Consider the following 17,007-nt stretch of genomic DNA (forward strand, 5'->3'; position numbering starts at 1 on the left):
TGGGGTTTTGGGTTTGGGGTTTTGGGTTTTTTGTTGTTTTTTTTTTTTTTTGCACATGGCATATATGAATATTCAGCAATATTTTTTTCTTAATGACCTTCATTATTTTGAATAGGAAAATAAATATTGTAAATTTTTAATAGTGACTTTAGGAAGCAACATAATAAATTTGCTTCATAACATTGCAATATGAGAGCACATACTCATTTGGGTTAAGAAATTTAGGAAAAGTAAAGTTTCCTAGCATAAATTCTTCTTTTTAAAGAAAATAATAATTTTATTTGCCTTTGACAGAGGTTTTTATGGTGCTGTCCTGTCTTAAACCTATTATGCTGAGCTCAATTTGAACCTTATTTTTTTTTTGGAATACAGAAACATCATTATGAATACAAATTGTTGGACTTTGCTACTATACATGAGCCCTCAGAAATTGCCGAGGTGTATACAGTATTTTACCACTAAATGGCCCAGATTGGGCCATTTTTGTATCTTTCTGTGTACCCCCATTTGCTGCCGCTTGAATTTGTTGTGGTGAATCTTTTGCTGCATTTTTACATTCACTCATTGAAGTGTGAGCCTCAGGGTGTTTCCAAGCTCTTTGGGTGAAGGAAAGTGAGGAGTTTGCCACTCAAAGGGCTATTTGTGTTCACATTTGTTTGTGATAAATGTAACTCAAATAGCAGGGTTGGGGGTGGGCTGGAATAAAGAAGCCCATCAGAATTAGATTATTGAAGAAATGCTGTGGGACTGAACCACAGCAGGAGGAATGGAAAAGAAGGAACAAATTCAAGAGATGTTTGAGGGAGTATTGACAGGAATTCATCAGTTATGGAAGAGACAGACAAGAAAAGTTAGATTTTTAGTTAAAGCCACTTGCTATATATTTTTATTACAAAACTAATACCTAGCTACTATAGAAAAGGTAGAAGATATAGGCATAAGGAAAAACATAAAATTATCCATAAATTTAATCACCTAGAGATGACCACCTTAAGGATCCCGATTGACGCTCTTTATACATACACACACACCCACATGTATCTGTCTGTACGTATATATGTGTGTATGCATGTATGTCTTACATTTATTGATGTGCTGAACATACCATTTAATTCCCCACTGAGGTGTATTTAGGCTATATTCAACTTTTGTTAGTACAAATAATATGAATGTAAACATTATAGTTAAATATTTGTACATATCCTTATTTCCTTAAATCCTTAAAAGTGAAATTATTGGATCAAAAAGGCATTTGTGTTTTACAGATGATTGCTAGATATTTCCACATTCTGCAATTCACAGTGTCCTTCAGAAAAACCATACCAATTTATGCTTCAAATAATAGCCTTTCAGCCTAGGTGATTGGGTATGTGGTAATACTATTAACTGAGTAAAACTTCCTAGGAGGAGAACCTGGCTTAGGGGAAGATGCTTGGTTCAGATTGGAATATTGTAACTGAATTATTTTCATTAGCCCCCTTGATATTCAAATCCCTTGTGTGATAATAACAACAATAAAATAATAATAGCTTACATTCATCCTACTGTTATTGTGTGCCAAGCCCTTTTCATGAATTATTTTACTTAATTCTCACAACCCTGTGAATTAAGTGGTAAAATTAGACCCCATTTTATAGAGCAGAAAATTGAGGTTTAGCGAACTTGAGTAATCTGCCTAAGGTTACAAGGCTATGATAAATGGTAGAATAGATACTCAAATTAAAACCCAGACTTCTTAAAAAATAGATCTTAAAAGTCCAGTAGAGGAAATGAGGTTACAGTAACTAAGTAGTATTCTCAAGAAAGTATGGTAAAGAGCTATTAAAAAAGGGTCATAGACAGTCAGTTCAAAAGCAACTGGTCTGTTTTCCCAGCCTCCTGCTAATTCATCTTGTTCTGTTATTTATTATTTTTCCTGTTTTAAATATTGTCCCCTTTCAAATCCAAGCCAGTATTTCTCTTCATTAATGAAGAATTCCTTGACAACCCTACCTCAACTCTTCTTCTCCACGTGGATCCCACTTGATGTCTGCCCATCAATGACCTTTATCACGTGCTATCTTGCACTAATAGTTATTTTTGAATTCCAGATTTTCCCAAATGTGCTTGGAGACATTTAAGGCAAGTGCTTTCAGTAAAGTTTATAAGACCTTTCGGTAGTTACCATGGAGCAGGCATTGGGCTGAATGTATTCTGTTTCACTTGTACTGGCTACTATCCTGTGAGATTAATACCATTATTATCTACAGTTTGTAGAGGAAGAATCTTGAGGCTCAGAAACATTATTCAAGTTCACATAGATAAATGCCTATATGAGATATAATCATTTTATTGGCATACAGAAGTGCTTGAGCATGTCTTGAAAGACAAGTAGTATTTGAATGGGCACCAATAAAAATAGGAGAAAGGGCTTTCCCATTAGAGAGAATTGTATAAGGAATGGAGAATAGAATGTAGGGCAGTGCTCAGCAATAGTTAATAAATAGTCCAACAGATTTGGACATCAGTGTCATTGGGAGGAACCTTGAAAACAGCCCCTGAGAAGGTGAACTTTTCTCCTACCTTGGGAAGCCACTGAAGGTCATGGCGCACAGTAGGGTAACTATGGGCAGTTTGAAAGTGGAAGACTAATGTAATGATTCACACTCTGGGATCCGATTTACAAGGATATCACAAAGATGGTTAAGAGGATTCAAGAAAGCTTAATGAAACCCGTTTCTTTAGCTATCAGTAAGTTTCATGGGCAAAATTAAACATCGGATTAATGTGCTTTTTTGTAGGAATCACATCAACTCTGTGTGATGACACTGGTTCTCTATTCTTCCTGAAAACTCTGGTCATCATTGACTTACTTTTCCCCTAACTTAAGAGAGGAAAAGGAATGATTACTTAAAAGCTTTTTTGTTCAGAAATCAAAATAATTGCCCATTGGAAGTAATTAAAAAAGAATGTTGTTGTCTAACAGAGTAATTCAAGGAAGAGGTGCTCCAGTTCCGACGAGTCAATAGTGGTAGAATGGAAGAGAGTAGATGGTTCTTAATGATAGAAAGAGACACTAAAACTGATGAAAATATTACAGCATGAACCTTCAGAGTGTTGAGTTTTCTGTTTTTTTAATGATACCAGCTATGAAGAATGAGGAGAAAATTAAAAGTTAACATTTGAAGAGAAAGTGCATAAATGTTAAATAGGAGCCAGATCATATCACTGAAATTTATGTAATGTCAAAAATATATCTTAGGCTGACAAGAAAAAAACAGGAACTTTTTTTCAGAGTCCTTATTCAAGTATCAGATATATAAGCCAGAATTTTATTTGTTTTGTTTCAGCTTTGACTAAACTACCCTAAAAGCAGGTTTGACGTATATATGAAAATTAAACTTTCAAATTAGGTATTTTCCAGATCTAGTGTTTTAAAAATAAATTCAGACCTTTTTTTGGGAAATTCTCTATTTCAATTAAGAGCTCCTCTTTTTGCTAACTGGTTTAATGGGTTGTCTAGAATTTTATACTTTTATGTTCATTCCTGTTTTTTTTTTTCTCCCCCCTTCTCAAATTCTCCCTCTGAAAATATTCTTTAAAATGTGAGATCTCCTTGCTCAACAACCTATTTAAGTCAGAACCATTTGTATCTGCTCTGGCCAGGTTGTCATTTGATAATCTTGTTATGGACCAAATGATTTGTAGCCTAAGAAAAACCACCAAATCCACATGTGCCCTAAAGTTAGTGGCTTTGAAAAAGTAGAAAAGAGGTAAACATAAATACCATTAAAAACAAATGATTTGCACCTTTTTATCTGATTAAATTGTAAACAAAATTGAAAAATAAGATCATTTACCAGTGACTGTGAGTATTCCTTCCAAGTTCACAAAATTTTAATAGAAATTTTTCTCCAGGTTTATGCTAATAATTTTCTTTATGTGTAACCTTTAGAAACTCTGGTAGAGGTGTTTAACTTCTTAATGTCTAAGTGGCAAAAATTTACTCAAGCAAAAAATTTCCTGATAGCCATTTTATGTCCTATTATTACCCCAGTATTGGAACGCACAAATTTTTGGCTAAGATATTGAGTCTCTTAAATAAACTGGAGCCTCTAGAGAATTCAAAAACAGTAACAGTTTAGAAGTTAAGAATGGTAACATTTAAAAAGATTATTATTATTTTTTTCTTTCAGCAAATATAAGTATCAGAAACCACACTTTGAAAAATAAACATATTGGGGGATACATACGTGCACACACATATGCCTTTTAAAATATATTTCCTTTTTAAAACCCGTCTTTGAATCAAGTGGATGTAATGTGCTACTTTTAGAATGGAAAATGCATTTACTGGCACGTCTCTGTTCAAATTTATTTTCCATGTTTTCTTTAATAAGACCAATGTTAACTTAGCAGGAAAAGTTACTTACAGTGCCAGCTGAGGTTCTTTTCACTTTACACAAAGTAGATGTTATTAAGCTGGAGAGAAAGATTAATGCATTTCCTACTAATTCCATAGAGGAGAACATGTATCTTTATTAATGTTAATGGTGGGGGCCTCTCATAATGTTACAGAATAATCTGCTTTAGCAAAGGTATTTGTTCTAAAGAACTTCATAACATTTAAAGGTTAATATGTTAGGTAAAGAACAATATCTTAAGACAAGTGTTTTTATTACAGGACATGATGGGATGGTTTATATTAAATTATATGATGATTTGAATGGGAAAGAAGAAAAAGTGCATCGCTTCTTGCCCTCAACTTTAATGCCTTTAATCAAATAATGACCTTCTGGAAAATAGTTAATTTTAAGCATTTGGAAAGATCAATACCACTTTGCCACCAAAAAATGGTCTAGATGATGAAATTTGATGTATTTAAAGTATCATTTCACCCTTTTAACCTAGTAAATAATTTAAAATGCTTTCAGTATTGCTTTGCCACTGTTTTGTTTCTCACTGCACAGTGTTATGATTCTTCATGAAAAAAGGTCACAAGTGGGTGTGTGAAGCATTTAGACCTCACACCTAGAAATGGGGTTGTATCTCCGTTAGGTCTTGGGTGTTTCTGCATTAGCCCTCCCCCCTAAAAGTATATATTTAAATAGTACCTTTGAGGCAGAGTGTGCATAAAACATGAAAATAGAACCCTTCTGTAACTGTACTGTTGTAATATTGTTTTAGTTGTTTTTTCAGACAGAAAAAGGGGTGGTTTAAAACATTAGTCACTTTGCATCTTTGTGATATCTTTAAACCTTTATGCTAAAGGTGAAGGATATGGTAGCTCTGACAATTAGAACCCATTTTCCCCCAGCTTGTAGAACACACTGATACGAAATTACCCTTGAGTGCCGACAGCTTTGTTTTTTAAAAAAAAAAAAATTGCCCTCTATTAGCATGTTTGTGGGCAGATTAAAAACTGTCTTCATTAGCATAAGTAACACTTACAGATTCTTTTAAAAGTCGAAAATTATTTGCTGAATGATAAATTGCTAGCTTTATAGTTAGTTGTTGTTGAAAATGTACTCATTCAAATGCCTGGTGTAGTTTAGTCTACAATACTGAATTTTTTGTTAGAAGTACTATTTAATGGATTACGTACTTAATCCTTGTTCCTACTACTTGCTGAAATGTAATTCATGCTTTCCACTAAAATGTTTGTATCAAATACTTTCCTATTTAGATTGATTTCTTTTAATATCATATATTATTATACTATATGCCCCAGAGATTGGAACAAAATATTCCTGCAAATAACACATAAAAGATGAGGGTGAGGGGGAATAAATACAGACTGTAAAATGTTTTGCTTTTTAGAACTCAAATTACCATTCTATTTTTTCAGATGTATTTTTCCTTCTTAGTTGCAGTAAGAATTATTTGTCATTTTCTTTCTCTTTTTATAGCTCTTAGTTTTAAAATGTATATGTACATAATGATAATATATACATATATGTATATTGCATTAAATGACTTTTTTTCTCAGAGAATACCAAAGTCTGTTTCCTCCTGGAAAAGTAGTTATGTTACATACTCCCAGCTTTGTCACAGAACAGGCCTTGTTAGGGGTTCTCTTTTTATGCATGTGAGGCTTTATAAAGTACAATAAATTCATTTATGAAAGGAGGTTACTTTCTTGACTCAATTAAAATCATTGTGCACCCCTTCCCTATCTGTTAAAATGTCAGAAGCGAATTGACTTGAATTAAATGTTCTAAAAAGAGTGGAGTGGAAATCAGAGATTGAGTTTGGTTGGAAATTAGCAGCTGAGAGATGAAGGTGCCAGGATTTTTATTTAAATGTGGTACAACAAGATTTTGTCAGTAAAGCACATCATTAGAATATTGAGTTTAGAACTGCTAATTTTTCCTTTAAAATGAGCATACAGTCATGTGTTTCATGGACCATAATAAATTGCCATTGTGTTATCATTGAGTTTGTTTTGCTTTTCTGCGGTACTGATTTGGCAGTTATTCTGCATTTTCTCTTTTCCTTTTTTTTTTTTCAATCTTACATTTCTTTAATAGATCCCTAACCAAAACCAGTCAAAAGAATGTTATTTATTTCATGCAGTCTTAGGTTTAGCATCTTTTGCACCATTTTCTTGCTTACGGTAGCAAGACATTTGCAGATGGTTCTTGGTTACTATAAAGTACATAACAGTATTTCCTTTGTGGCAGATGGATTTAAGACTTTTAGTTCTCAATAAATGTAGGTTTACAATACATAACTTTACAGGATTTGTGTTGTATATAACAGGTTTGAACATATTATCTCAGAATTCATCTGCATGGCATTTTCAGCTTATTCGGGGTCCATGCCACTTTTTTTAAGTAATAAGGGGAGCACTGTGATTGATCGCAGTAGCTCAAGGCGTGATTTTGAATAGAAACAAAGGGTTTAGAACAGAAGGTGTCAAATTAAACTTTGTCAGTTTGAAAAGTAGTAACATCCTGAAAGTTTTACTAATTTATTTACATGTGGCTACTGTTTATATTTTGCCCTCTTTATATGCAGTGTAATGTTGCTTGGCAAATTTACTACATTTAAAGTTTAGGTTGTTCCTTGTACCATTTTAGTTTTCTGAGAATGGATCGGTCTCATTATTTTAAGGCTGTTAGTCCCCTGTCTTTTCTACTGTTCAAGACAGTTGTGAGCTAATTTAATTTAGAGAACAGTTCCCTGTTCCTTCCTATGGTCTTATGTATATCAAGTCCCAGAGACCTCTCTTAAAAACGTAATTATGTTTTGTTTTGTTTTTTTGGTGTTTTTTTTTTCTTTTTGCAACAGAGCACTGCATTTCATTCCTCATCTCTGCTCCCCCACATAAGTCTATGCAGTTATCACTTAAAAACTAGTACAGTACTTTGGGGAATCATTATTTTTGTCAGATATTAAAAATATTGTGACATATTCATTTTCTTCCCAAGTTTATTTGTTCTAACAATATCACTTGTGGAAAACTGACCTAGAAAAAGGTACTGAAGCATTAGAAAGCATTTGGCTTCTTCAGTCATTTTCTGCAAAACATAAATCAGATTACTGTCATTATTAATAGAGTAACAATCAATAGGATTTGAGGTAGTCAAAATATTCCAAGGTATTTAAATAGCATTAGAATAAATTATCTTATTTTTGCCAGTGTAAATTGGGAATGAGCCAATTTATTTCTACACTGACAGAGAGCTAATGTATCAAAATGTCTGTTTTCCATTATTTTTTTAAGAGCAATGCACATGAAGAGAAGCAACCCCTCCCCCTTTTAAATTTTTTTGGAATACCCTTTAGAGCTAACAGTTCCCAGCTGCACCGTTAAATATTTTTCTAAGAAGCATCTGATTTCAGTCTCTTAAAATCATCGCATTTCTTGAAAGGCTAGCGGAGACATGCTTCAACTTATAATTCATCAAATTATTTTTAGATAAGGAATTAGAAGTATTATTTAAGGGCAGAGGTTAATAGCAAACTACTGGAAATGTTATGTTAGTCATGGGCAATTAATAAAAATAAGGATCTGTCTCGTAAGTCTAGAGACACAGAAGTGACAATATGAGCAAAATATTTGTTGAATGAGTCGGGGCTCTTTTTCTGAAATATTTGTTAAACCAGCATGAGTGTGATTGTTTAGGAATTAGCTATCATTATTAGCCATTTTAAAAGAACTAATGATTTTCTTTTCCAAAGAACATCTGTGATCCACATGTTTTTTCACATATATCCAAGTGCTAACTGATCTCTGCATTACTTTAAAAAGTTTCTAAAGGATGTGAAAAATCACTGGAGTTTTTCAGCTCTCTCCAAGAAGCTTTTCTTACATGAATCATTCTTAATTTAACTTTTAGCAATTTTTAGTTACAAGCATTTATTTCTAAAAAAAAATTCTTAGATGCTCAATGTTTAGCATTTATTGCAATAGTAGAATACTAGCTGAGTTTAAAAAAAATCTTCTGTGTTCTTTATGAACCTCTAACTTCTTTTGAAAGGTATATAAAACTGTGTGTTTGCTGTGTTCGGGTAGAGGGGTTCTGTCAATTATGATCGCTAAAGGAGGCAGACAAGGGGGAGAGGGAAAGTAATCTCACCCACAGTTAATATTCAAGCCTACCAGAAGATAATATATCTAAAACATACATAGCAACAAAATTTAAAGGTAAAGTATAAAGAATAGCTTAGTTGTAGGAAAATGTATATTTTCATGGCTTAATTCAGATGGCAAATATTTACCAGTAAAAGCTAAGTAAACATCTGCAGGGCACCATATGCAAGTGGGTCTCAGATACTTCAGATGTTCACATACAGTTTTATAGTTAATATATTCACATAAATAGAGCTGAAATATGTCGTATTATAGTATTCTGGAAATAAACATAGAATTGCCATGGTTAGAAGAGAAGCAAATTCAGTGACATTGCCATCACAATGATTTTTATGTTTTATTTAGCTAGCTAACAGTCTTTCAGGTAAATCTTCAGTTTACTGCCTGCTGTCTTAACCTTGAATTATGCCTTCAGTGGCATCAAATGAGTGCATGGTTACAAGACCATCCCATGCATATATTTGCTTAATTAAAAGACCTGTTGAGTAGGAATACTAGTAGATGTCATGAGATACAGCAGTCGTCACGATGAGCTGGTTAGCAGATAGGCCTTAGGAAGCCAATATGTCAGTTTTCTACCTTTTCTTTTAAAATATTTCAAGTAGGCCATTTTTGGGAGAACAGGCCATGCTTCTTTCCACTATATATATTGCAGTTGAAGAATTTTCTCTCTAATGGTTTCAGTTTGAGAAGGGAAGGAAAGTCATGCCATCCTCTGGCCTCACTCCTGGTAACATAAGAAACAAAACCCTCCTTGGCTAGATCTAAAAATTACATAATTAAAAAAAAAACTACTTCCATTTTCATCCGACTTATTTAAAATTTCCAAGAAATGTCTTTGTCTTAGATCAAGTTCCCTAAATGCAGAGCCTAGGATGGGGAGTTAGGTGATCATGATTTGGTGAGGGCCCTGGGAAGAAAGGAGGAGGATAGGGAAGAGAAGGAGGTCCCGTAAGGATGTGGTCTCAGGCAAAATCTAGCACCAGATTGATGGGGGCAGGGAGCAAGATGAATGGGGATGACTGTCTCTAGTGAGTAAATTGAAGGGTAGAGTAAGTTGTCCATTTTCAGAAACAGGGGCAGAGACTTTGTGCCACTGGGTCAGCCAGTCACTGGCCACCTGGGGTGAGGAGGTCAATGAAGAAGTGTAGAGATGGCTTCAAGACAATTTTTTGAGAGCTGAGTGCAGGTGAGAGGTATTAGCAGGCAGCAGAACAGCTGAGGGGTAGCTGCCTTGGCTGGTGGGGGTCTGGATCAGACACCCTCACTCTTCCCCTTCACTCCATTGTTTAGTGTCCATCATGGCAGGCAAGGTGAAGACTCGAGATGACTGGAAAATGTATTCTCATGATCATTCAGTTCTTGATAGATAACCTCAGGGTAAAAAACTGGGCCTTGGAAGCATCAGAGAGGTGCAGATTTTGGCAGTCATTGGACATTTTCTTCTCTCTTAGCCCAAGAAACCTATTAAATTCTTGCCTGACAAATCATATGCTCCCACTGCAGCAGACGGAAAAATAGGACTCCAGTGTCTCTTTTTGGAGAGTTCTTTCATGGCAAATTCCTGTAATGCCCATTCTAATCATTATGCCTTATACTGGACAACATTCTTGCTGGTGTAATTGCACCTGTCCTTTCTGTTTCATACATGTACACACATAAATATTCACACACAGTTTTCTTTCAAATCCAGAAAGTACAAGCTTAGGAAATCCTTTTAGAAAAAAATTATTTCTAAAATCTGTCCTGCCCCTTAGGCATTTCAGTATCCTCAGATGGCCAGCCACTCATCACATAGCAAAGTTGTGCAAGACTGAAGCACATCAACTTTGTTTTTCTCCTGTTTCATATATTAAAAAATCTGTGATAAATGCTCTCTTACCCTCAGAGTCTGAAAAAATATGTCCCTCCTTTGAGATGCAAATCTGAAGTTTGATTAGAAACAGAGTCTACCTCTGTGACAGCCACAGATAACCTCTCTTAACAAGTTAAAAACAATTTTTAAAGCAGAATGGTGTGTTCTGAGCTTACGAAAAAGTTAATTCCTAGGGTTTTTCCTTTTTAGCTCCCAATGGAAAATGCCAGCACCTCTCATAGGCACAAACTGACCTATTATGCCGTTGTCTCTAAGGGATGGTTGTGCGAGCTGTTACGCTGGAAAGAAGATCCTTCTCCAGAAAACAGAACCCTGTGGGAGAACCTCTCCATGATCCGAAGGTTCCTCAGTCTTCCTCAGCCAGAACGTGATGCCATTTATGAACAGGAGAGCAATGCGGTGCATCACCATGGCGACAGGCCGCCCCACATTATCCATGTTCCAGCAGAGCAGATTCAGGTTCGTTTACTTTGGCCAATTCAATATAGCAGTAAGTAAATAAAGCTTTAAACTTAGCAGGGAAATTAGTGTTTCTCTTCTTCCTGCCAGTCTAACCATAGGCTTTTTAGCAAGAGATAACAATACACTGCCATCTTGCTCAGGGGATAAAATGAAAATTAACATGCTTTTTCCAACGTATGTATTGTGTTTCTCTTTCCTCATCTCCCAACCCCCAAAGCAACAGGAATGCCTTTTTTACACTCGTTTGGCAAATGTGTCTTTGTTGGTATTGGGTTTTGTGTTAAGAGCTTAAAATTTTTGTGTGTTTTTTAAAAATCACAATTTAAAACACCACCTATTTTTTAATTAATACCACAGTGCCCCTGAGGAAAAGAGCAACCGCTGTTGCTGTAAAGGAAGTTTGTAGAATCACAATTTTATACATTGGATTCTGTCCAGAAAGAGGAGGGGAGGGAAGCTTAATTGGAATCTTGCTTTACAGTCCTTGGCCCTTCCTTCACCTTGTATTTAATAGCTGTCTCCCCACACTTCACAGAATGTAGGTTAGGGGTGAGTCATATCTGTTTGTTTTTCCTTTAGAGCCCCTCTCCCACCACCCTTGGGAAAGGAGAGTCTAGAGGCGTTTTCTTACCAGGCCTGCTGATCCCTGCACCATGGCTCGGTGCTGCTCCTCAGGTGAGCGGGCACAGTTACCTATGCCAGCAAGGGACACAGAGAGAGGGTGACCTAAAGACCTGCTCCCCAGGTCAGGATTTTCAAACCTGTAAAGGCCCTACTAACCATGGTCGTGAGCAGAGCTCACTGTGCCAGCAGATGCAGCCTTATGCTTTGTTTGTCATGTCATGGGACTTGTCACCATTCATCTCCTGAAGACACTCTTCTGTGAATGTAGATGGAAAAGTTCTGGGATCAGGTCTTAGGGCCTGATCTGGGAACTGCTCTTAGGGCCCCAGTTGCTTAGAAAGCGTGTTGTCATTGAACTTGAGTTGCATAGCTTATTTTTGTTAAAAGGGGATGATTTTAGCTGTCTTTTAAAGTAAAATGCCATTGCCTTCCAGAGTCCTAAAATTCTACCTCTGTTGAATCACCTACATTCTGCAATTTTTTTGTATTTCTGTGAAAAATTATATATGTGTGTGTGTGTGTATAGATATATACGTATAACTAAAAACAGAAATAAAGTTATTTATCTACCAGGATAAAAAAATTCTCAAGTGTGTATTAAAGATAAAACAAGTTGACAAAGAGCTTCCCTTTAGGATATCAAGCACTAAAATAATCGTGAAAGCCTGAAAAACTTACTGTTTAGCAAAAACAAAAAAGAGAACAATATATGTTAATTAATTTTAAAAGTATTTATTTGAAAATATAAATTGTTTTTAATAAAATTGCTTCTTAGGGGTGTAAAAGGAAATGCGTAGACACGGTATCAGCATTCTAATATTTTGCCACTTAGGTTGATTTGCTTTGCTGATAAGAATTATGGATATCGAGTGTACAGTATGTGCATGTGTCACATATTTATGTATAATTGTGTATGGAAATTGTAGCGCATATACATATACTGATTATGAAGAAGTGTCTGTATACACTAAATTTGAATCCTAATCATATCTGAGTTTACTATAGACAAAATTCGCTAGCCGTCATATGGTGGATTGAACCTTTTGAGGTAAGAAAAAAACTTGCAGTGTCAGCCTAGTGCAATTTGGTAAGAAATTGTGTGTGTATTAAATTGGAACTGTCTGATAGAAAATTCACAAGTGTGAGAATATCAGAAATCCTTTAGTCTCATGACAGATAACACTGAATAAGAGCATAAGCTCATCTTCTATTCTTGCTGGCCATCCGATGAAACAGAGGAGAACACAAATTTCTTTTCCCACTGCTGTGTAGCTCACCTTTCTGAAATGTCTTTGAAATCCTTTCCTCTCAATCTTCATTTTAAATCTTTGTTAATTATTTACATCATAATTTGACGTGCTGTCTTCGCCTTTGATGCGTATCCTTCTAGTGAATTTTATGGTTCACATTTTCAGAGCACTGAGTTTTCACTTCCCCTGCTGATCTCTGATAAGTAAGTGCAGTAGCCCCCCAAAGCTGTATTAATTCATCCCTTCCTAGTCATATCATTTTGATTTTTTTGTAAATGCTGTCGGCCATTTCGCTGGCCTACCTTTTCATTCTAAATCTTCATCCCTATCAAAGAAGCTATATGTAGGATCCGGGACCACATTTTTCCTGATTGTAGACGGCTTTGTGTGGAACTCCACGATAGCAGAGCTCTGACTGTTTCCTTGTTTCTTTGCAGCAACAGCAGCAGCAACAGCAACAGCAGCAGCAGCAGCAGCAGGCACCGCCGCCTCCACAGCCACAGCAGCAGCCACAGGCAGGCCCTCGGCTTCCCCCACGGCAACCCACGGTGGCCTCTCCAGCAGAGTCGGATGAGGAAAACCGACAGAAGACCCGGCCACGAACAAAAATTTCAGTGGAAGCCTTGGGAATCCTCCAGAGTTTCATACAAGACGTAGGCCTGTACCCTGACGAAGAGGCCATCCAGACTTTGTCTGCCCAGCTCGACCTTCCCAAGTACACCATCATCAAGTTCTTTCAGAACCAGCGGTACTATCTCAAGCACCATGGCAAACTGAAGGACAATTCCGGTTTAGAGGTCGATGTGGCAGAATATAAAGAAGAGGAGCTGCTCAAGGATTTGGAAGAGAGTGTCCAAGATAAAAATACTAACACCCTTTTTTCAGTGAAACTAGAAGAAGAGCTGTCAGTGGAAGGAAACACAGACATTAATGCTGATTTGAAAGACTGAGATAAAAGTATTTGTTTCGTTCAACAGTGCCACTGGTATTTACTAACAAAATGAAAAGTCCACCTTGTCTTCTCTCAGAATACCTTTGTTGTTCATTGTTTGGCCAATGAATCTTCAAAAACTTGCACAAACAGAAAAGTTGGAAAAGGATAATACAGACTGCACTAAATGTTTTACTCTGTTTTACAAACTGCTTGGCAGCCCCAGGTGAAGCATCCAGGATTGTTTGGTATTAAAATTTGTGTTCACGGGATGCACCAAAGTGTGTATCCCGTAAGCATGAAACCAGTGATTTTTTTTTTTTTTTTTTAGTTCTTATTCTGGAGCCTCAAACAAGCATTATACCTTCTGTGATTATGATTTCCTCTCCTATAATTATTTCTGTAGCACTCCACACTGATCTTTGGAAACTCGCCCCTTATTTAAAAAAAAAAAAAAGAAAAAAAAGAGTTTGTTACTCTATTGTATGTTACAAAAGAACTATAGACTGTGGAATGCAGTTTAAAGATGACATATGCCAACAAATGCCTTGTATTATATGGCACTGCCGTAATTCAAATTTGTTTTTATTTTGGAAATAAAAGTTCACTGTAATTTTTTTTCATTTTCATTGTTACATGATTTTTTAAAAAAAGGAAAAGAAAATGTGAAACACAATTTAGTCCTCTATTTATTTGTAGATCTGCAGCATCATGTTGTAATTAATTTTTTGGAAGTTTCCGTTAAATGTAATATTGCTTCTCTTGTTACCATACTGATTCTTTTCTATTTATAAATGTATTTTGATGGGCAGTAAAACAAAGTGTCTTAAAAGTTTTAAATAGAGAAAATGTGCTTTACACAGTTGCCTATAAAAAGTGCTCTATGTTATCCAAGCAATTCATACTATAAGCTTCACTCTTATTGTTGTATGCAATTTTTACTATCATGCAAATAAGCTTAGGTAAATAAAACTAATAGATCACGTTAGAAAATTATGCAATTAATGTGAAAATAATTGATGTTTGCAATGTGTCTTCCTTTGGTTTACAATCAATTTTAAAGCTACATCTGTATAAAATTTCTGTATAAAGGTGTATTTCTTTTTTATGAGTTTATGGCTATGAAAACACCAGCTATTTTGTTACAGCTGGCTGTTTTTATAAGTGTATCACAATTTTCTTTATGCAGAAATGTTCTGACTAGGAGTGGTTATTGACTGTAACTACACAATTAAAATTGTTTGTATCATATGACACGGTAGGGTTTGTCTGCTTATGTGAAGTAACTAAAGAAGAGTCAAAGGATGGCCCTCTCATTTAGGTGCATGTTAATACTTGTTATTTTACTGATTTTAAAAAGAGCAATTGACAAGTTACTTGAAACACTGTAAATTTAAATTACAAACACGTGCTCATTTTTAAATAGGTATGAAATTTCACAATGAAAATAACCTGTTTTGGTTAACATTTTGCTTAATAAGTAGAGATAGGATGGTCAAAAGACTCTCCAACAAAAACAAATCCAGTCTCTAGCAGTTATGTTGTTAGAATGGATTCATCTCTGCTTATTTCACAATACTTCATTTATAGCAACGCTTTTCCTTAAGCTAATGTACAAATATTTCTAAAGGCCATTAATAGTAACAAAATAAGTAGGGGAAAAAATGGACCTTCTGTATAAAAACCGCTTAGCTTTTTTTTTCACAAGTTATATAAGTGGAATAAGTTAATAACTGAGCTCATAAGTGTATGTCATAACTATAAGAGTTACATGAAGAAAGGAATAACACACCTGGTATTTAAACACAATCTTCAAAATTCTTGCAACATTAAACATAGTAAAATGCCAGAATATAAAATGAGGTGTGCTAATGGTCACAGGATTGGGGCCAGCATTACAGTTTGGGGTGATTTTTCTTTTATTTGCTTCCTCACTTTGTTTCCTAGATGCTAGTAGGGGTATCTGGGTTGCTTGAGATACTATTTTGCAATTGCCCCTTCTCTTTCTGCCTACCGTCTTCTCAGGCCCTGATGAGCTTATTGGTAGGCAACTGGGCTGCTTTAATGTTGAACTTGTACTTTAGAAACTGAAATGGAATCATTGAAAACTTTCAATAAAGCTTTAAAGTTCCATTCACTTTTGAAGCACAGCTAAGCTCCTCTGAAGGCAGCTGGTTTGTTGCAAACTTAAAATTGTACTGAAAAGTTGCCACTTTTTATTTAGTAAGAAAACAAACATTCCTGCTAACTAGAGTTCAGAAAGGTAATAATTTGAGCCAAAGGAATTTGAATTAAGAAAATAGAAACTAGGTTTCATGTATTTAAAAAATAGGAAATAAAATAGAAACTCGAATGCCATGAAGTTATCTTCCTCTTCCTTATATCCCCTAAGTTTAAGGGAAAAGGCTGGATACAGCAGAGAGTAGAATGGATACCCTTTATTTTTAACCAGCCCGACCCTTAACACAAGGTGTCAAATGGTATGAAATTTAGTAATTTTTTTTTGGAAGGAGAAATTGGGTTGCAAATAACTTTCCCATTCCTAATAACCTAAATTATTTTGAAATAGTGTTTTCAGTGAAATGATGAATGTTTGTTTGGTAATCAACATAACAATGCTAACAAAATTCCCACTTAGATTTTTTAACTTTTAAAAGTCAGCATGGTTTTGATAATTTGATATTTTAAATGCCCACACACACACACACACACACACACACACACACACAAGCATGTTAATAAACTGATAGGAGGGAGTGAGCAAAATTGTTTTCAGGGAAGATGGCACATTTTAGAAAAGACTTGCCCAGATGATCTTCCATATTGCTCCCCCAATGTCATTTATCGCTCGTGCCAGTCCTCCTCTTGTTACCTGTGGCTATGGTAAAATTCCTTTAGCAAGCTTCATTGTGTCCAAGTATTTCAGAGACTTTTAAAAGCTGGGCATGACATAGCGTTTTGTGCTATTAAGACCTTAGCAGAGTCAGGTAGTTTACGGGTAATATTCAACCTTGTGCATCTGAATCTGTCATGGATTCCCTTCACTCAGCACTTTGCCACTAATTTGTATTACAGTCTGTGGCCATATAATACTTGCACATTATGCAAAAAAAAATGTTGATAGTATCTCCTTGCCACACAGTATGCAGAGTTGACACATAACCTTTGAAAACCAAGGTAACTAATATGTATGTCTTAGTTGTGTGGCGCTTGGTAACAAAGTCTGTACATATTATGTATAAAATGTGTATTGGTTAGCATTTAGTACTAAGAATTTCTGAGTTTA

The 17,007-nt window shown here is 35.4% G+C and overlaps 1 protein-coding gene across 6 annotated transcripts in view; it reads left to right on the top strand.

Moving 5' to 3' along the window:
• SATB1 (SATB homeobox 1) overlaps window positions 1–14,975 on the top strand; it is a 97,176-nt gene extending 82,201 nt beyond the window's left edge. For 4 of the 6 annotated variants that reach the window (XM_054480297.2, XM_054480295.2, XM_054480296.2 and 1 more), the window contains exons 10-11: window positions 10,710–10,913; window positions 13,228–14,975. In XM_054480297.2, coding sequence (XP_054336272.1) covers window positions 10,710–10,913; window positions 13,228–13,740 — 717 coding nt within the window. In that variant the 3' untranslated portion in view covers window positions 13,741–14,975. Of the gene's footprint in view, window positions 1–10,709; window positions 10,914–11,495; window positions 13,205–13,227 lie in introns of those variants that run through there. The other 2 variants (XM_054480299.2, XM_054480298.2) reach the window with 2 other exon arrangements.
• The last annotated feature ends 2,032 nt before the right edge of the window (window positions 14,976–17,007 follow it).

Source organism: Pongo pygmaeus, chromosome 2 (assembly GCF_028885625.2).
Source record: "Pongo pygmaeus isolate AG05252 chromosome 2, NHGRI_mPonPyg2-v2.0_pri, whole genome shotgun sequence".
Lineage (NCBI taxonomy): Eukaryota > Metazoa > Chordata > Mammalia > Primates > Hominidae > Pongo > Pongo pygmaeus.